This window comes from Ascaphus truei, chromosome 8 (genome assembly GCF_040206685.1).
Source record: "Ascaphus truei isolate aAscTru1 chromosome 8, aAscTru1.hap1, whole genome shotgun sequence".
NCBI lineage: Eukaryota > Metazoa > Chordata > Amphibia > Anura > Ascaphidae > Ascaphus > Ascaphus truei.
Window position 1 is genome coordinate 70,317,872 of NC_134490.1, and position 21,688 is coordinate 70,339,559.

Here is a 21,688-nt window from a genome sequence, read left to right on the forward strand (position 1 = left end):
TTTGAAAGACTCTGGCGTAACAGGGATACTGAGGACCCTTTCTTTGCTTGAAATTTCTGTAGTTTCGCTGCACCCACCATGTTTTTCGTGCAGTTGCAGTAGCAGGTGGAAATATTCAGCATTCAGCAGGTCCTACACTTGCTGTCGGTGTTCATGTTCAAGGACGTCGGACGCGATTCTTCCGTATGCCTAGGGTCCAGGCACCTCCAACATCCTTGGGGTGGTTAAGTGGTGCGCCTTGTTTTTGGGAGCATATGAGACATCCTCATCCAAAGGTCTGAGGGACACTTTCATGTGGCTGTGTTCATGATGGAAAAAACGAAATTTGCCGTCCATTGTGGCACTTTCAGGTGTATTCTTCGCACTGACCTCGGGAGGCGCTATTGCTTCAATATTCTCTTGGACCACCTTTAGGAGTTATACAGGTGGGGCAGACTTCACTTGCAGAGTTCGTAGCTCTCGCAGGCGTCTCTATAGACTTAGATTTTTAAAACCCAGGTTTTTTTTAACCTCTTTTCGCAAATGTAACGGGGTAAACTTTGGTCACAGAATCAATACCTTGTGTGGGTTACCATCTGTAGCAGTCCCCCAGACAGACCTTGGCTTCATCCAACGCAGTGTAGCTTTTTCTGCCTGGATCTGTAGCTAGGGGTGCCAGGTGGCTTCTCCAAAAATACTGGACACAATGGAATAAGATGCAACCCCCCCCCCCCAATACACATTAAAAAAAATCCCCCCAATACATATAAAAAAAAATACCACCCCAATAGATATAAAATACCCCTCCAATACATATTAAAAAATACCCCCCCAATACATATAAAAAATAACCCCATCTCCAATACATATAAAAATACCCCACCCCCCAATACATTTAAAAATTCCACCTTCCACCCCCAATACATATAAAAAATTACTCCCAATACATATAAAAATAACCCCCTTATACATATAAAAATACACCCACCCCCATAGATATAAAAATACACCCACCCCCCAATACATATAAAAATAAATACCCCCCAATACATATTAAAAATACCCCCAAATACATATTAAAAATACCCCCAAAATACATATAAAAATATCCCCACCCAATACAGTACATATAAAATTCAGATTTACCTTGTGCGGATGGTCTCATACACATGTATGTGTCCGGTATTACCTCTCTGAACATGCAGCAGAGCTGGGACAAGCATCTTAGTGGTCGGACAAAGTAGTTGGCGCTTGGCCCCGGCTCTCCCCCTGATGCAGGCCTCTCCTTAGTATCTTAACTGTCTGCCCTGTCGTCTTCTGTCTCAACTGGTTTGTCAGAGGAGAATGCTCTTACACCTATTACTGCCAAATAGTAGTAGCATCTACCCCAGGGATATCTGATTTGTCTAACCAAGGGGACCATATTTTGAGAAATTTTGTGCCGGTGTCGTTGACCAGACTTGTCAACTGTTCCATCCGGCAAACGTACCAAATTCTGTTTCTAATCTTAGGAATTGTGGGTATTTCTGGTTGCTTCCATAGTGCTGCGAGCTCACACCGTGTGGCTGTTGCAAAGTGTGCAACTAATTTGTGCTCTGATCTGTTTAGCCCCTGCGTGCGTCTACTGAGCAGGAACAGCCAGAGACCAAAGGGAACCGAGATGCCGAGTATACTCTGTAGCCAGATCCGAATTTCTTCCCAAAGCGGGGCCACTATGGTGCAGCTCTACAGCATATGCAACAAGTTTGCCTGTACTCCACATTGTTTAGGGCACAATGGGGAGTATCCCTTGACAAACTTAGCTAATCTTGTTGGGGTCAGATACCACCTCATAAGGACCTTATATGCATTCTCCCGTAATGTGGTGCATATGGAACTCTCTGCTACCGCCAGTAAAATATAGTCCCAGTCTTCGTCTTCTAATGTCTCGTCCAAGTCTATTTCCCAGCGTCTTTGGTAACCAAGTCTGGTGTCGTTGTCATGTGCTGCACATACTACCTCTCTGTATATCCTAGATGTGAGTCCCGCTGTTTCTGTTCTTCTAGAACAGAGCTGTTCAAAATTGGTTCTTTTAGGTCGATTTTTTGTGTAGAATGCTCTGATCTGGAGGTATTTAAAAAAAACTCAGAATTCGGTATTTCTTTTTCAGATTTAATTTGTTCGAAGGTTTTTATCGATTTTCTGCCCTCCAGATGTAATAGCCTAGTGAGGCCTTTTTGTTTCCAGATTTCAACGTTTTTGCTTGTCAGGCCCGGAGCGAAGTCAGGGTTACCCACAAAGGGGGTCATAAGAGTATGCCTGTTTGTCAGCACATATCAGTACTTGGTGGCCTCCCAGGTAGACAGGGAGCTAGTCACCGCGGAAAGCGGCAGCTTGGTATTTTTACGCACCCGTGTTGGAAGCCAAATTAAGTCCTGCAAGGTGACTGGGGCACAGCAGTCTTCCTCTAATTCAACCCACCTTCTGAGGCTGGGATGACTGTGCCATTGTACAATTTGACATAATTGTGCCGCTCAAAAATACGATAACAAGCAAGGTACCGCTAATCCTCCTCGTGGGGTTGGGTGTTTGAGGATACTATTCTTAATCCGTGGTTTCTTATTACCCCAAACAAATTTCACCATAGCAGACTGTAAAAGAAGAATGTCCTCTCTGACTACCTGAGCCGGGATCGCCTGGAACAGGCATAATATTCTAGGGAGGAGATTCATTTTAATGCTATGTATTCTGCCAATCCATGAAATTCCAAATCCTGCCCAAATCCTGAGCTCATCCTTTAGAGTCCGTATCAGTCTGGGGTAATTTGCCTTATATAGGACCTTATACAGTAATGTTTGGTGATATTAACACCTAGGTATTTAATTTCGGAGGCTTGCCATTTAAAACTAAAGTTTAGTTCTATCAGTTTTTCGGCAGCCTTGGGCAGATTAATGCTTAAGGCTTCTGACTTAGTTTGATTAATTTTGAATCCTGATATCTTATTAAATTCTCCTAATAGACTAAAAACATTCGGCAGAGAGATAAGAGGTTTAGACAATGTTAAGATGACGTCATCCGCATACAGGGCCACTTTGTGTGACTGCTTCTGTGTTTGAATCCCTGTTATAGCTGGATTGAGGCGAATGTGTGCCGCTAATGGTTCTATGCATAATGCGAATAACAGGGGCGACAGGGGGCAACCCTGTCTGGTGCCACTCTTTATCTGGAATTGCTCCGACGGGAAGCCCTTGTCAGGAGGCATTTTTTAAGAGAAAAGATAGGCTTTTTATTTGCTACAACTTCAAAACAGAAGAAGCTTATTACCAGCAAAAACAGGATCTAACAGAAAACAAAAACAGCCTAACTCCTGTTCCGAGCACTCCCTACACTTCCACATACACCCTATCTAGGGTTTTGGAGGCTAGGCCCCTTTCCAGCAACTACTCGGTAACATTGTAGAAGTCAGTTATCTTCTGCTGGGTTAGGATTCTGCAAGTCCTTGTGCAGGGTTTCTCTCCTCAGCGGTCCAGTACCTTCCCAGCCAGAGAGATCCAGTTCCCCTGTAGTCCCTTGAGCAGTCCAAGGTGTCTGCCTGCACTAGAGATCCTCTCTGCCGTGAATGCTGTAGGGTTTTTAAAGGAGCTAAGGAGGCTGAACAGGTTAATTAGGAGTCTCCTCTGTCAGCTCAGTGCTGGGCTCAAGCTTTTCACACAGGTTTTCCTGAAAAACTGCTTCAACAGTGAAGGTAAATTGTTACAGACCAGAAAGGTTCTACTTTTCTCCTGGATCCATAAGGCTCAGCAGTTCTGTCATTACATGCACATCCAGACAGCAGGTGACAGAGAACCATGTGGAGTCAAGATGTGAAAGCAATGTGCTGTCTGCAAACTTATTTTACTCACACAATGCAAACCGTATTTCTGGGTGCAACATCCCTTTGTAAGGATCTACCGCCGGGGTAGGCAACTCCCGTCCTCAAGGATGGCATTAGGTATTGCATTAGGTATCCCTCAGGTATTAGTGATATCCCTGCTTCAGCACAGGTGGCTCTATCAGCCGCTGATGGAGCCACCTGTGCTGAAGCAGTGATAGCCTTAAATCCTGACCTGTTGGGGGCCCTAGTGGACATGAGTTAGCCACCCCTGATCTAAAGCTTACAGTTCAGGAAAGTGCTGAGTGTGCAGATCAGAAACATAATCATTGATTTCTTTACCGGATCGACGCTATACAAACTAATTCATGTTTTAGATTTGTATTATTGTGACGTAATTTTCACACATACATATATATATTGTAAAGAAAGAGGTGCCGGTCCTCAAGGCCACAGAGAGCTTTCCTGGGCCCCAGAACCAGAGTGGCTGCGGTGGTTCCGCCCAGTGTCATCAGCCTTGCGAGACCCCCCTTCCATCTCCATATTTCTCTCTCTCTCTTGTCTGTTTTTCTGTCTCTCTCTGTCTCTCTCTGTCTCTCTCTCTGTCTCTCTGTCTCTGGCTGTCTCTCTCTGTCTCTGGCTGTCTCTCTCTTTCTCTCCAAACATACCCATCCAGCAAGCAAGGGAACATCCTGCAGCAGGGGAAACAGAGGCGCCGGTACAGAGTTCCAGACAGTACCATCACAAAAAAAGAGAAAAGGAACAACAACAAAAGACTTTGTGCAGTGAGAATGCTGGTCCAATAGAAAAATGGGAAATTAAGATATATGTAATATATTACATTGGTCTAATATAGCAAATTAGAGACTGAATGACCTGAGAGTGAGAACATCATAAACTTGTGATCTGAAATTGGGTTAACATTTTTGTGATTTGTCATAATGTAGCCAATCGTTTAATTAGTGGCTTTACAATCTTGTGACTCGCTAACACCCTGCCACAGAACATAGTGCATACTGATTTTAACCCTGTGATGGTTAAGAGGGTAAACAGGATGGGTTAGGGGTACATTAAAACACTGGGTGTTGAAGTCAGAGATCCAAAATTTCAAGGTCTGAAGCTCAGCTCAGTGAGACCTTTTGGCAAGTTAAGAGATCTCTTCTTGCCTTCTGATGTTTTTATTTTTAAAATCTGATTCTCCATTCAGAAGATAGAAGCGTTTGAAATATTATATGTCTGGGAGGTTAAAATAGAGCTCTCCCAGACCCCAGTGCTGTGTAAAGTTTACTATGGTAACCCCAGAAGATAGAGATTAATAAAACCATTATTAAATTATTATTATTATTATTAATTTCTTTTAACAGCAGGACAAGATGCTAACATTATGGCTTCTGGGGGATTGCTGAGTTAATATGGCTTTGAGTTGCATTAGAGATTCAGAGGATGTCTTTGTTTTAGCATTTTGTAGCTTTTTTTTGCAAGTGATTTGCAGAATTTACAATGAAAGTATCAGTTGCTCATAACGGATTTTGCAATTTGCGAGAGTATTTGGCGTGTATTTGGGCCGCAATTGTTTGGGAACTTGTCTTTTCTCAATGCAAACTTTCCTCTTGTTTTAGATTCTATAGGTGGGACATTTCCAGCATCCTCTCATCGATGTCACCACAAGCAGAAGCACTGCATGCCAATGCCACAGTGTGCGGGCTTAGTTACCAGCCCTCTGCTCTTCCACCCCCATGCCAAAGGATCACAGATCATCATGGACGGCACACAGAAAGCCGTGAAGAGGCAGGCCAGCTTCTGTAATGCCATCACCTTCAGTAACAGACATGTGGTCATCCACGAACAAGTCAGGCTTAAGGTAAAGTGTGAATCTGAATTCTTACCTACAGAAATATAATTATATCTGTCCCGCTACAATCATTTATTAGAGAGGTCCCTTCATCTACCGGGGCTCCAGGAGCTAAACCTTTCCATTGCATGTACAGGATAAAACATCTTTATTATTAAAAAATATTACACTGGAGACCATTGTGATCATTTTTTTTTCTTGGTTGTGGTTTAAAAGCTTGTTTCTAATACAAAATTCTTAGAATGTAAAATAACCATAAGAAAATGTTCTTTGTAAACGGTGCACTAAACTAGAGGTTTTCTTACCTACACGATCAGTAGGAGGCTTTCTTGGGTAATGGGTGGAAGCATTTTGGGAGCTTGTACAAATAGGGATGAAAGGTGGCTTCTCCAAACATACTGGACACAATAGTGAAAGGTGCGACACGCTCGAGACACGGACACACCCCTCAACTCTCTCCGCTCCCTGTGTTTTCCTCCTCTCATTTGCCCCACCCCATGACTTCTGACACCTCCTCCTGATTGGCTGCTTCTGGGTAATGCAGCCAATCAGGATGGAGGAAGCTTCCCAGCCCACTAGCAACAGCTCTGCTCTCTCCCTGCTCAGGGAAATCCCACGGCCCCCCAAGCCGGTCAGGTGTGTATGTCCAGAAAGGTAATACCGGACACATATGTCCAGTATTACATCTCATTTTTTACTGGACCGAGTGTCCACATACAGGACAGTCCGGTTCAATACTGGACACCTGGCAACCCTATGTACAAATGTAGAATATGACATAGAACCCCCAGATAACACAACATATCACAATATAACTCCAAATGCCACAGAATTCATAGGATTCAATGGAAGTGTTGCCACAGAATATCACAACATTGGAGCAATGATGCCTGCTACATCTGCATCTGTTTGAAACACTATTTGGGTTACAGTACTAGTGATAACATTCTTCTCAATAGTGATTCTGTCTCCTTGGTCACTCATCTAAAATTGGTGCTTTGGATGGCAATGCTACATTCATTTTTTTCAGAGCTGGAGAAGCTTGCAAAGAATTAAATGCCATTGCAGTGCAAGCTTCCCCAGCACTAACAGAGTATTACCTCATGCAGCAATAACATCAGGACCAAAGCCATTACCAAGCCTTGAGGTGAATTATAATTTGCGGTAAAAATATTCTGGCAGTGTTCTCTCGTCAATATGGTTACCAGAATGACTTTGGATATGTTAATTTTCTTTTCTAAATTGGCATGAAAAAAAGAAAACACATCTGGCTTCGCTATTTTAAAATCTGCAAGTGAGGGTGAGGGGGTGGAAAGAATGTACACAATTTATTTTGTGAGATAAAACTCCACTTTTAGACAGCTCACAGTTCTGAAACTTCACGCCTGGCCTACTTCATTTAAATGGAGAGAAAGGTTACATATCGAACAAGCAGATTTGAACCAGCCAGTATCGCTGGGGCTATATCCTGTCAAGTCTAATTAGATATAAAATCTTGGTCTTGGCTGGTTATCTTAAAAAAAATATTCTCTGTTTGGATGGGAGAGGCTGGTTTATATGTGATGTATTGGATGTTCTAAATATCCCATGTGAAAGGGACAAGCATTAATGGGGCAGTCCCACTTGTTTTAGAGCTTGTAACAAAAGGAAATAACTCAATCATGTCACCGTCCCCACCATTTGGCATTTTTGTTTATTAACTTTTAACCGTTCCATTCATCACCTTAATTCTAAACACCTAACACCTTGTGTTGGCGGCTACGCGTCAGTGTAATCCTAACTGAGGACAGAACACCACAGGTCCTTTAGCAGTCAAACCCCACTATTTTATCTTGCACCAATAATTATCCAAAAGTTAGTTACTGGAGGGCTTTCACAATGAAATATGTGACCAGAATGAAAAAAGAAAATGAGCGTAGAAAGCGGGCGTTCCAGCATATTCTTTTTGTAGATGATTGCGTATATAACCATAAAAATACTGTACAGTATGAACCATCATGGAAACTTAAAACGGGCAAATATCTAGCTTAGAAAATACTAGATGAAAATATAAAGAGTAGGCTGAGCACATGGTCCGTATTTACAGTACAATCATTTTCTAGGTTTCTATGACATTTTTTATTTTGACTGTCTCTTCATGTCAAATAATTGTCTGCTGTCATACCTTTACATGGAGCATTGTGAGAGTTCTTTAGAGATTAAATTACAGATCTTTTTAATTCTCACCGGTCAAACTCATGTTTCCCTATGAAAAGGTGTAGCAACCTGCAATGAACCTCCCCATAACCAATACGGCTGCTAAACTTTGAACTGCTTTTAATAGTCATTGAGTTCTGTTATCGTTTTTGCAGATCACTAAAAAACAATGTTGCTGGAGTGGGGCTCTCAGACTTGGTTTCACCTCCAAGGATCCATCAAGGATTAACCCGGACAACTTGCCCAAGTACGCTTGCCCCGACCTGGTTTCCCAGAGTGGATTCTGGGCCAAAGCACTGCCAGAAGAGTTTGCAAATGAAGGAAACATTATAGCATTCTGGGTAGATAAAAAGGGTCGAGTATTTTATCGAGTCAACGACTCTGGTGCAATGTTGTTCTTCAGCGGAGTACGGACCACAGAACCACTTTGGGCTTTGGTTGATGTGTATGGGCTGACGCGGGGTGTGGAATTACTGGGTAAGTGGCTTTAATATTACTTTTAATTTGATGTCCTGCAAAAACACAGGTCGTTGAAAAGATGTGTGTAAATGCACACATAAAACAGTGAAGAAGAAAAAAAAAATCAGCCTCACTCGGGGTTGTCCAGCCTGTTGCAATCTCAAATATCACACAGAGTATAAAATGCAAATAGTAACATTTCAGATGAGAACATGCAAACGTGGGACATCTTTAGCTTACTTTGTTTCCAGGAAGGGCGGCCAACTCCAGTCCTCAAGAGCTACCAACAGTTTAGGTTTTCGGGATATCCCTGCTTCCACACAGGTGGGTCAGTCAGTGGACTGAGCCACTGATTGACCCACCTGTGCTGAAACAGGGATATTCCGAAAACCTGACCAGTTGGTAGCTCTTGAGGACTGGAGTTGGCTAGCCCTGGTTTTCAGGGATTGCCATGAAGCTTTAACTTTCTACATTGGCAATTTGTACTGCCACATTTTAGTTCTGAGTGGATAGAGCCTGCAATACATGAAAGAGAAGCTGTGACACCTACATTTCGCAAATTCTTGCCTGAAAAAACTCTTGGAGGTTGGAGGAGAGGTTGATGAAACCTTGCAGATTTATTTTGAAGGGCATCTGTAGTAACCACCCGATCCTGGGCATGTTGGCATGTGATGGTGCCAGCACACCGTGGAGCTCGTGTTGTACTGAACCTGCTGCAGACATGTTCCTCAAAATGGTGCTTCGGTACCACTGTGTCTTTACAGCATTGAGGGTCCCTCCAGTGAGGCGTCATCTCTTTTCCACCCTGGAACTGAAACTCTCAGCTCCGGTCACCACGTGGACTCTCTCTGCAGACCGCTCACTAACGTGCTGAGCTCAGGTCCACACAGACTTAATCTAACATGGCTACCTTTCCTTTCTTTAAAGGCTCCCCTCCCACATAGTCCCTCCACTTCCGCAGCCATTATTATTGGATGTTTTCATGTCCATCACGTTGGAGAGGAACCTGCCAGGGGACAGTATGACAGAGTGTGAGCTCCCAGACACAGGGGCTTACAATGGTCTTGTTGTTTTTCGTCTATAATTTGATGCTGGTGACAGGCCATAAACCAGACACAGGGAGGCTTTAAGACTGGTCACACATTAGATTTGCCATGCAAATGTGTTTCTGACCTGTCTTTGCAGCAAAGGGGTTAACACTTTGAGTGACGGTACATTGTAGGGCGACCATATTTTCACTGGCACAAACTTTGCATTTGCGTGAACGGAGCACCAACCACGCACGCTTGAACGGTGAGGCCGATCGCGACACGCTCTAATTGCGCATAAGTGAATGGCAAGAGCCCATCATGCCCACGAGCATCTGGAAGCTTGCGGGCCACACATGCGCAATGGACGCTTACGCGACTGGCACTTGGCAGCTGCTCGTGCACATTCACAATTGGCACTTTTGCAGGTGCACGAGCGTCCGGCAAGCGCCGGAAAAAAAAGGGACTTAAAAAATGTTTGTTTTTTAAATCGGGACCCGGGACAAAGTCCAAAAAATTGGGACTCCCCCTGCTAAGTGGAGTTACCGTGTATGGATTTCCTGGGATGGGCACTTTCAGAACCCACACACTGTTGCTGGGGTATTTTTCTGTTATTGAGTTGTTCCAGGTCACATATATGATATGTCTTTTCCATTCACCTCTGAGAAATTCAGCCATGAAGTCTCATGCACTCTTGCTAATTTGGCATCCTGATTTGGTCACAAAAACTATGTGCACCTATATTTATAAGGTGTCCCCAAACTCAGGAGAAACTGGATGATATGATTCTGTTTTTCCTTTATTATTAATTTATTCACCAAGTTGCAAAGTATATTTTAGCACTTTTTCAACAGTCGAAAGATCACGAGTTTTTACCGACACTTGTGAAATCGCTCAACAGAGGTATTGTGTCTGTCTGATCTTGTTTCCTGCAATACACCAGGGGTGCGCAAAGTTTTGACCATGCGCCCTCCCTGCCTTCTCACCTCCCGGCTCGCACCCCCCACCCCTCCTGCAAGGCTCCGGCGTCAAGTGACGTCGTGGGGTCATGTGATGTCACATTGCCATGGCAATGACCCCGCGGTGGCATTTGATGCCGGTTACCATGGCGACGTGTAGGAGAAGCTGCAGAGACCTCTCGCGGTCCCCCCGGCACTTAATTTAAGTGCCTTGGGGGAGAGCGTGGGACTTCTGTAGCTGCCGCGCTCCCCATGGAAATTCTCCTGCCCCTCCCCCTGAGGGGCACGCCCCCCCCACTTTGCGCACCCCAGCAATACACGGTCATCTGAAACCTGACCTACTTTGTGTTTTTCGTTTAAAAGGGAATATGCAAATGTCAAATCAACATACAGTATAGCTTTCAATCATGTATTTTTAAATAATTGGGACAAGACCGATGCGAACATGAATACTTTTTTATTCTGATGACATCATATCTTGGTCGGATAATACCTGATCCATCCGTAACACCAATGAAAAGATCAACTAGTGCAAAAAAAAAAAAAATTGTATAAAGTTTTCATAACCACATGAAAAGACTCACAAAGGGAAGATGGATTAACAAATCCACTGCAAACGTTTGCACCTTTCTGTGGCCTTGAAAGTGGCAACAGCCCTTGGCACGCTAGGGGTTAAAGTGGCCGTTTGTAAGCCTCTTCCATAATGACTGCAATAGCTGCAACTAAGATAGATAAGAACACTACGGTTTTAGGGGGCGGAAACAATAAATTTTTATGAAACGTTCAATAAAATATCCTAGTAATAAAAAGGAAAGTCATAAATTAAACCAATGTGGTTGTTATGGACTGGAGTGTGTCTTGTACAAATACGGTGCTTCTTGCACGACGGAATATCTATTGCATGTTAACTAAAACATTTCATCTCTTAATGTTTTAAATGTTATCTTTAACAATTTTACTCTCTTGAGCTCATCTCTTGCCTTTCTCACGGAGTGTATCATGTTCGTCTTTTAATATATGTATTTATTCACATTTGGTTTTCTATGGTATCAAGTAATATAACACACATGAGTAAGAATGGACAGTAGTCACCTCATATGTCATGTTTCACTTCATAAAACGACCGCAAATTATTATTATTTTTTTAATCAATAGGATATTTTCTTTGATACAACATCTGGTGCAGTTTTATTGCTCAGAATTGCCCCACCTTTGCATTGATACATAAGGGCTAGACTTTCGGAATGGAATGAAAGAGAGCATTGCATTAGGAATTCATGTAATCACCGCAAGCATGTGACATATGTTGGCATGTCATGTTCCATGTTCTTACCTTCCTCACACGTCTTCTTTTAGAGTGTGCATGGGGTGCATCATGTTTAATTATATGTTCATAATGAAATCCAATTAAAAAGTACATGAATTATGCCGCTAATCCATTGCATGAGTTGTTCACTGATGAAGCGTCAACAGTGCGATTTATGTTCATGATATGGTCGCACTAAGAAATGTTTGTCAGCTTCCATTCTGTGTACGTATTGGAAACCTTACTGATCATTTTGATGACACACACATGGCACATGCGTGTACTTTAATATTTCATATAATTGACATATGTGCGCCACAGGCAACATCAAAATATTTGTAACTTCACCCCCTAGTGACATTTTTTTGTGTGTGAAGAAGTTGACACACACGGCACAACACATGAAAATCGGGTTGATACACTGACTTTCAGTTGCTATCCTTCTGTGCATCTGCTTCATGACAGTATCACTTATAGCCACGCTTGGTCTCTGAGCTGGCTTGGTGTCCTCTGCACCGAGCCCTGCGCTTACAGAGGCCGTGCTCATCCCCACAACAATGACATTGATTGTCCGGCAGCATCTCCTCCTGTGGCGTCTCTTTGTCATGGTGCTGTGACATCACATGGCGTCACGCTGGAAGAGGAGATGCCGTGCCGGACAAGGCAAGAGGCCCCGAAAAAGCCTCCCGCTCCGCGTCCCGCAAAATTTCCAGCCTAGCCCTGCTCCTCCCCCCACTGGCCTCATCTGGTTAAGTAAAAACCCTCAGTTTATAACAATACTTACCTGACAAATAGATTCACTCGGGTTGCTATCGATCAAATGTGCGAAACTGGTGCAATTTGGATATTTGAATAGTTCAATTTCCAAATATGCTTCCTATCAATTGTGACTCATTGTGTATTAGAAATTCCCCAGAAAAATCTCTGCCCTTTAAAAATTCACTTGAGTTTAGGTTAGTGCAGAGAATAGCACCGGGACACCTAACCCTTTAAGTCACTGACTTTCAAGTACATTTCAGCGAATCATGTGAAAATATTGTCTGGTGACTTTCTGCCAGAGCAAAGAGATGTTTTGCAAAACTTTAGCAAAAATGTGAAAATCAAGAAGAAAAAAAAGTTTGTAAACTGAACTGCAGGAGATGTTCACATCTTATTTATACGTAAATAGCCCTTCATGTTGCTTCACACTCAGGATTACCCCTAAATTTCCGAGCATGGAGAAATGTGTTATTGTAAAGTTTCTGGGAAATGTCAAATAACTCAGCCCAAATAACGGCAACATTGAGTTCACTCAAAGATTCCCACATCCTTCAGGTAATATAACATATACCAGGGGTGCGCAAACTTTTGCAGCTGCGCCCCACCTGCCTGCTGTCCCCGGTGCTCGTGCCCCCCTTACCTCCGTTCCCCGTGTCAAATAACGCAGCGGGATCATGTGACGTCACGTGACCCCGTGGCGTCGTTTCATGCCACGTTGCCATGGCGACACGTCAGCAGCCGTTGAATCTCAGTAAGTAAGAGAGCGGGACCTCTGCAACCACTGCGCCTCCCTACAAAAATCTCCGCCCCCTTGCGGGGTGTGCCCCCCAGTTTGTGCAACGCTGACATATACCACTAGAAACCGTGTTCGCCCACTAAGGTTTTCCATCAAGAATATGATACTGATCTTATGTATATAGTATAAGAATAAACTGTTGAAATTAGCTCAGAAAAGTAGGAAGCTAGTACGTAAACATGCAGTGATGATGTGTAAATTCATTGACATTGTAAAGCTGTTTTATGCATGGAAAATATGTAATATAAGTGGTGTAAAAAGCATGCTTTTAAAATAAAAACCTTTAATAAAATAGCTTATACACATCATATATTTAGCATTTCTCATGGCAGAAATATTTTAGGCTTCATGTCAAGTTTTATTGTCCATTTGCTTCTTGTCACTATAGCAGCGTAAAGGGAGTTCAAACATGGTGCAAGTTTAATAAATAACTGATCTGTTTACTTGTTCATCAAGCTTTGCTTTGCATTTCAACAGCCCTAAAAAGAATGGATTATCTCTACATCCTTCTGTCTGCCTAATGCACCATATGCTATAGTACAGTATGTGCAGTTCTTTCACAATGAAGCAGAGATAGCAAGTAACAAATGCTGACAAACCCCAACCAAGAAACAAGATGCTTTGTGCTGTAATTTTAGAGAGACACATTTTCATTACAATCCTTAATCGAGGCTTTAGGGATCTTGTGCGTAAAGTATCTAGTGCAGGTGTGTCCAACATGCGGCGCACCGACCGCTTTCGTCCGGCCCGCAGACTATAGCTGCCGGGACCGGGATTGCAGCACGGTGGGGAGAGGGGTGTGTCCTGTTCTGGGAGCCAGCAAAAGTGGCCCGTCTGACCTTGCCATGAGGTGATGGGAGGGGTGGCCACACCCCATCTATCCTTGTGGTGAGGGGACGGGAGGTGCAGTCCGCTTGTTTGTTGGGACACGTGGCGCTGGCCCTGCTAGTGAAGGTATGTAGTATTGTTTGGGGAAAATGTGATCTTAGACGGCTCTCTGTGAAATTAAATAGTTTAAAAAAAGAGAGAGAGTAAGACTGAGAGATGGGAGTGTTAGTCCGCGCGTATAGTCCTTGCTACGGCGACACGACGTCGATGCTCATGTCATGCTGCGGTCGCTGAAAAATCTAATTTAATTGACTTCCAGCGATCACGTCCAAGCCGATTCAACACATTTGTTTTGACGTGATGTCGCTGTCACTATAGGCGCGGCCTAAGAGATTGAGGGGGGCGACGTAAGAGTGACTAGGTGCAGTAAGAGTACGAAGGGGCTTTAAGAGAGCGGGTAAGAGAGTGCATGGGTGTGAGTGAGGTGGGGGGAAGTGTAAGAGTGAGGGGGAAGAGTTTAAAATAGTGAGGGGGTGAGAGTGAGGGGGGAGAGTGTGAGGTGAGGTGGGAAGGATGTGGGGGAAAAGCTGGGGAGGAATGGAGCATTTGTGGAGAACCTTGAGGAGGGTTGCATGTGGGGGAGAAGCTGGAGAGGAGGGTAGCATGTGGGGGAGAAGCTGGAGTATGTTGATAATTGATGGTACATATGGCCCGAATTAAGAACAATGAAATCTGATCAGGCGCCTCATATGAAGCAAGTATGACACCCATGATTAGTGCTTCCCTATGTCCATAGTTAAGAATCGCTGCACAGTCATAAGGAAACAATACTCAGAGATAATAAAAATGAAATTGAATGGTGCCTCAAGGTATTGTGGGGCGTGACTTTGGCAAACATAATAGTGGTTGACAGCTCTGCTTCTGAAGTGGTTCTTCAGCAGCCACTGTGTTTTCAGCGCTGGTCCCCATGGTTGATGATTTCCCTCCTGCTGTGGACCAGTGCAGATACGTAATAACTGAATAATTTTGTCATTTTGCAAGCACTGTACATATAATCATCAGCAGCAGCAGTGCTTGGTATTGCACTACTGGATGAAGAGCGCCCCAAAATCTTGACTGCAAGCCTCTCCTCCACGCTGCTCCAACAAATTTTCTGATTTCATCCTCCCTTCTTAGTTTTTATTGTCTCCTTGGTCTTTTAATCGCTCTTGGAATCATTTCTTCTTGTGATATGTCCATGAAACTGCCATTTTAATTTCTTCACTTTTTTTTGATGTTGCAGACTTTTGTTTGGTTTTGAACCCATTCATTAGTTTTCCTATCGCGTCGGGTAATACCCAGCATCCCGCTCTCCATACTTCTTTGGATTGTCTGAAACTTCTGAATTATCTTCACATTTAAGGTTCAAGTTTCACATCCAAATGTGAACACAGGCCCAATACACGGTCAAAAACATTCTTCTTGAGGCAAAGCAGAAGGTTCCCTTGAAATATTGCCTTGTTTCTTCCAAATGTGCTCCATCCCATCTTCATTCTCCTATTCATTTCAGTCAAAAGGTTCCCAACCATTGTTATTTTTCGGCCAAGGTATACAGTCTTTGACTTCTAGTTCTATTCCATTTATTCTGGTATGTGTAGACTTGACATATGTTCAAGATTTGCATTGAAATGTCCCATAGCAATCTTGAGGTGACAGTTTCCTTTGTTGTTTAGTTGGTTGATTTCATTCTAGAAGTCTTTCACTTCATTGACTATGTGAGTTGATGTTGGAGCATACACTTGGATTATTTGAAGCCTGTGTCTGAAGCCTGTATCTCTTTGTCAACTGAATGACAATTGTTGCTGCTGTTTCTGAGCTTTCATACTTAATGTGCTGTTTCTCCATCTCTTAACAATGAAGCCTACTCCACTAATTGTTCTATTATCTGTAACTCTGTAATATATTATGGGTGCCTGCTTTTGTGCTCAATGAGGCCTTCATCTTTTCTTCTAACTTCACTAAGGCTAACAATATTCTATTTCATTTTCCAGTTCTTACAGTGTTGCTTCACTTCAAGTGTACGAGAGCCCAGCAGTTGTACAGTAGGGAGCCAGATTTAGGTTTGAATGACAGCTTTTGTTTAACCTGCAAGGATTCTAAACACCCTCTGCCTTCATGCTGCCTTCCTGAACAATGCCAAGCCCAGGGACGTTCCAGCCTCCGGAGTGCCATTGAGTTTGTGTATTCCATTTTTGAGGGTTGGGGCCTTACTTGCCAGGCCAGACTCATTAGCATGTTGGCATGTACCTTTTCCACTTTAGCTGGGTACAGTATATTGTTCAAGCTTTCATAGCATGGTTAAACCTACCAGCACAAGTGCCACTATACATCTTGCTGAACACCCATTGCCACCATCTCACCCGTTTGAGGCAGTGGGATAAGGATTTGAGGGAAGGATTATATATATATATATATATATATATATCACATCAATTACAAGTCATTTGAAATCCACCCTTTTGACCTATCCATCCCATCCCTAGCTAAGTATTATAATGACTTCTCTTTTGTGGTTTCTAATTACTCCCATGCTGTGAGCAAAGAGACTCCTAGTGTAGTACAGTACTGTTTAGAAAGCTGGACTGTTTGGGTATCATCGCTGGGTTAATTGTCTAGCTGCTTCAAGAAGGCGCTTGTCCTTCGCAAATTAAAATGCTAAGTAGTCATTGAGCAGATAGCTAACATGTCAGCCATATGTCAATGATAAGAGATATACTCCATAACTTAAGTATTTGAGGCAGGCAAGAGATTGGCTCCATTACATAAATCTGTTTCTCAGCAGCCAGACTGTCATTATCAAATGAGAAGTGATTTTTGTAAGATACTTCATATTTAGCCAAACAGCACCTGGAAATCTCGGCTTCCATTTGACTGATTTGCATTTAACTTCCAAGTCGGACATGAAGTGCCTCCCTTATTAAGCCCTTTGTTGTCAGAAGAGGCAGCAGCATGTCGCAGATTGGCAGTTTACTACCAAATTAGGCAGGAATTGGCTTCCTAATGCAAACTGAGTGTGCAAAGTTACAAACTCACCATGTGTGTCAAGAGATCAAGACCAAGATCACTGTGCTTGAAGAAAGAAAACACAACGGTCTGTTTGCATTGAAAGAGAATTGCCTAGGTTTATGCTGTAACAGGGATGTTGTTTCTCTGATGGGGCACAAGAATTCAGAGGAGGATAAGGAGTTTGCGGTTCCAGGGTTTAGCTGACACCCCCTCTCCCTAGTACCTCAGAGCAGGCACTGTTACTGTACCTCACAATTCATTCTGTGCCCAAGCGGCAGTTTAAAGAAATATATATTTTTTTGTTTTAATATAGGCAGCCTTTGATGAATTTTATTGAGAGCTAATTACCTGAGCTGCTGATTGATTTGCTTTCCCGTGAATGATCAGCTAATATCCTGTTTCCCAGGGTTCACTAAATGGCTGCCTTTCAGTTTCAATCCCTCGTCAGTGTAACTCAGCAGCTACAATGCATCCTGATGTTACTATGGTAACATTATCTATTGTTACAGTTTTTACAGCTCAAACTGCTGGGAACATTTGCAACAAATGATCACAAACAGGAAAGTGTTACAAAGATCTTGCACGGCTGGGGAGGTGGGCTTAAGCCTGTTATACAAACCAAAGGATGCTCAGTATATTACAACTCATTAAATATGGCATTAAGAGTTGAATAGTTAAAAAAATAGATATCATCTAATACTACAGAAGGGATTTATTTAAAAAAATACATATATGTAGGATATTGCACGGATTGCTCTTGTCTTTAAGACCCAGGAGACATCACACAGAAAATATATCGACACGATCTCGGAGAGACTTTAGAATACAGATGTAGCAGACTTTATTAGTAAAGACTTGCATACATACATACATACATACATAACCCCCTGTTAACTCGAGGTGTTGCGGTACCACAGCGGAAAATATTACGTGTGCGCCAGCATTGCCATTCTGTTTAAGCGCATACATCTGACATTTAAAAAAATGTATTTCTCCTTTCAAGAAACTTTGGTGAACCCATAGCAAGTTTACAAAAGATTAAGAGATCTTCTGTATATTCCTATCAAATTTCACTGAAAATAGTTTTCATGTTGATCGGCATGCCCAAAGAACGTTGCAGTATTTAATCACAGGGTGGTGGTTGGGAGGCAATAGAACTTTGTTCGGTAAAAAGGATGTTGGAATTTTTTTTATACTTGACTTATTAGCAAAAAAACGAGCACGCTTCATGAAAATATAATCCACAAAGGATATGCTTAACAAATACCCCTCACTAGGGGTAACAGCCATTCCCACGACCGACCCTTTCTCCAGTGACCTGTTTACCGTTTCTTTACAGAATAGTTTTGTGTAAACATGTCCTGCCCTTTCTCATTCCGAGGCAGACACAGAGTGGTAGATGGCTCCTGTTTACTATATCAAGCATCTGGTCTCGGTTGGCGTGCACCGGTTTCAAGCTCATAAAAAGTGTTTTCAGTTCTTATGTGCGGCAGAATCGTACCATCCCCTGTGTTGGCAAAATAGATTGTCATTTTCCAATACGGTTACTAACTATTGATAGTCTTCAAATAAGAGCACGGACGTTGCTGCACGTACAATTTGACTTCTAACCTATTTCTGTTGTATCTCAAATATTTGCTAATATTTATATTTTTAATTGCAAAAGAATGACCCAGGCGCAGAAAAAAGAGAAAAGAAAGGGAGGGGAAAACAAACATAGAGTAGTATGTCTGATAATGTGTCACGTATAGATGGTAAGAGGGTATATTCATCACTATTGGATGAATATATAAGGGCCTGTATCCAAATACAATGCAATGGATCTGGAACTCTGTTCTTGTAATCTGGCGTTCTGGGACTGGTTTTCTCTCCAACACTTGTCTCTTTATTGCAGGAATCACTCCATCTCGGATGGGCTGGTTCTCAGTGTCAGGCATCATATAGGAATGGAGATTGGAAAACAGATATAGTGTAATACTGATTTATTAAAAACCATAAAACCCTATAAACATATAGGTTATGAACTCACACTAGGTAAATTAAAAAAGGGCAGTTGGAGAGATTATAATCACGCGGAGTCTCTCACTCTCAGCTTGTGCCCCCAATCAACAGATGTCCGCTTAAGGTGATGGATTTGAACCTTGTTTGAAGTCTGCTGCAGGTTTATACTCGGTGCACTGCTCCGTGTACCGGCGTCTGCTCTCCCTGACAGCCGAACACTTCCGCGTCACGTGTCCTCCTTCCGATCTCGCGAGATCTCGCCTGCACGCTCGCACACTTCCAAAACTTCTTGGTCTCACTGGGGGGATCTCTCTTTTTATTTATTTATTTATAACAATGTTTTACCAGGGAGTAATACATTGAGAGTTATCTCTCGTTTTCAGGTATGTCCTGGGCACAGAGTTATAAAAAATACATGGCTACATTAAAAGAACAGGGGGATACAGTGAATTCACAGACATTTATTTCATGCACAGAGAGAGTTGGAAAATTTGGCCGACAAGGCTTCTAATATTATTATTTTGTAATATTACCTGTAGAAGCCTTGTCGGTGAAACGTCGGGTGATTAGTGACTGGCAGCCGTGCAGTAGGAGCACTGAGGAGGAGAGAGAGGCCCCACTGAAACCAAGAAGTTTTGGAAGTGTGTGCGAGCGTGCAGGCGAGATCTCGCGAAATCGGAAGGAAGACACGTGACGCGGAAGTGGATTTGGATTTGGATACAGGCCCTTATACAGATGCAGCGGCCGTTATTGAAACAAATCACGGCGCAGTTTTCGTGTGGGCTGCTGTACTCCACGCGGCTCAACCCCAGCCAATCACCCCAGGCACACGTGTTTATCGCGGTTGCTTTGTTTGAATTTTCTGGATTGTGTGCAATTTAAATGCAATGAAATAAATGAACTGTAATGTGTACAGTACTGTGCTACTGTGCCAATTACAGGTGTTTAAAAACCAGAACACTAAAATGCCATTTTCTGCTCCCGCCTGAACTCGCGTCTTAAGGCGGTACGGTTGGAAGGAATCCCGCGCCATGACATAGGTATTCCGAGGTATACGCCGCGAGATTTGTTAAAATAATGGCCGCTGCATCTGTATATTCATCCAATAGTGAGTGTATCTCTTACCATCTACACGTGGCACATTATCAGACATACTACTCTGTTTGTTTTCCCCTCCCTTTCTTTTCTCTTTTTTCTGCGCCTAGGTCATTCTTTTGCAATTCTACTTCTCGGCTTATGTGGGGTCATGGCTGCATTTAATAGGGAAAGGTAGACACGGTTAATCACCTCCTTATACATATTGTGTATATACACATTGATGTAATTGCATTGTGGTTTCTAATCACGTCTATTTGATATTATTTATTGTAGCGCTTATAAGTTATTTTTCACATGTATATTTTTAAGTCCGTTTTCGTAATTTCACTTTATTCCCATGCTTCCACTGTGTCAGAGTTGTAACAGGTTTTTTTTATTAATAAAGTTAAACACCTATTTTCAAAAATAATGTTTGTGTACAGACAGTCCTCGGTTATCCAACGGAATCCGTTCTGGGAGTAGCGTTGGATAGTGAAACCGTTGTAAAGTGAGTCCCATGTTAATCAGTGGCGGTGAGCGTTGGATAACGCATTCCGGTGTTGAAAAACGGCCCATAGGGTTGCATTGTAAAGTGTTGGATATGCCATTCGTTGTAAAGTGAAACGTTGGATAGCAAGGACTACCTGTATCTGGGTATTTACTAAACTCGTAGACTAGTTAAAACTGGCTACACTGCAGTTTTAGTCACTCATCCTTATAAGCTACCATTAAAGCAGCAGAACAGCCTGCATTGTGTTTATTTTTTATTACACTCTCACACACACACAAAACACACTTACCTTGGGGCGGAGGCCTTTAGTGCTACGCCGGTCCCGCTCGCGGATATGGAAGTTTGGCCTGACTTCCAGGCAGGCCCGCAGCAGGTGTCGGCGATTCTGTGGCGAGCTACTCACTGGCAGCCGGCAAATTACTGGTAGCTCGCAATCGACGTGTTGGAGAGCCCTGAACTACACCTTATCAACTGGTTGGACAGTCACTCACAGGCACCCACAAAAGGCTTGGCAGGCGGAGTGTTGGGGACCCCTGCTGTATGGTGAGGCCTTCAAATACTTTCCAAACCTCCATGTATGGCAGCATCCTCAGATATTGTTAGAGGATCAATAACAACATTTAGATTATTTAAAATAGACAGTGATAAAAATAAGAAATCCATTCTAGAATATGATTTGTGTGCTGCCCAAAATAAAGAAACATCTCTATCAGTATGATGTAGAATTCTCCATGAATCTATTAAATGCTTGTATGATAGATGTAAATCTTCTGTGTTTTAGATGTAATAAATTAGTGTTTAGACTGTCTTTCTAATATACCATTAAATATAGTGTTAAAATCACTTCTTATTAAAAAAATGCCATGTTCCATAACTAAAGATGATCCAGGGCGCCACGGATTTTCAGCAAAAGAATTTATTCATAATACACAACATACAATACAGTGTATTATGAATAAATTCTTTTGCTGAAAATCCGTGGAGCCCTGGATCATCTCTATTTTTGCTGTATACTTGGATTGCTGCAGATACTGTAGACCAG

At 42.7% G+C, this 21,688-nt stretch overlaps 1 protein-coding gene across 4 annotated transcripts in view; it reads left to right on the forward strand.

The window, feature by feature from the left end:
- The window catches only part of NEURL1 (neuralized E3 ubiquitin protein ligase 1), a 278,678-nt gene that overhangs the window by 170,375 nt on the left and 86,615 nt on the right, over positions 1–21,688 (forward strand). For all 4 annotated transcript variants that reach the window (XM_075612526.1, XM_075612529.1, XM_075612527.1 and 1 more), the window contains 2 exons: positions 5,449–5,690; positions 8,033–8,354. In XM_075612526.1, the coding sequence (XP_075468641.1) occupies positions 5,449–5,690; positions 8,033–8,354 (564 nt within the window). The remainder of the gene's footprint in view (positions 1–5,448; positions 5,691–8,032; positions 8,355–21,688) is intronic.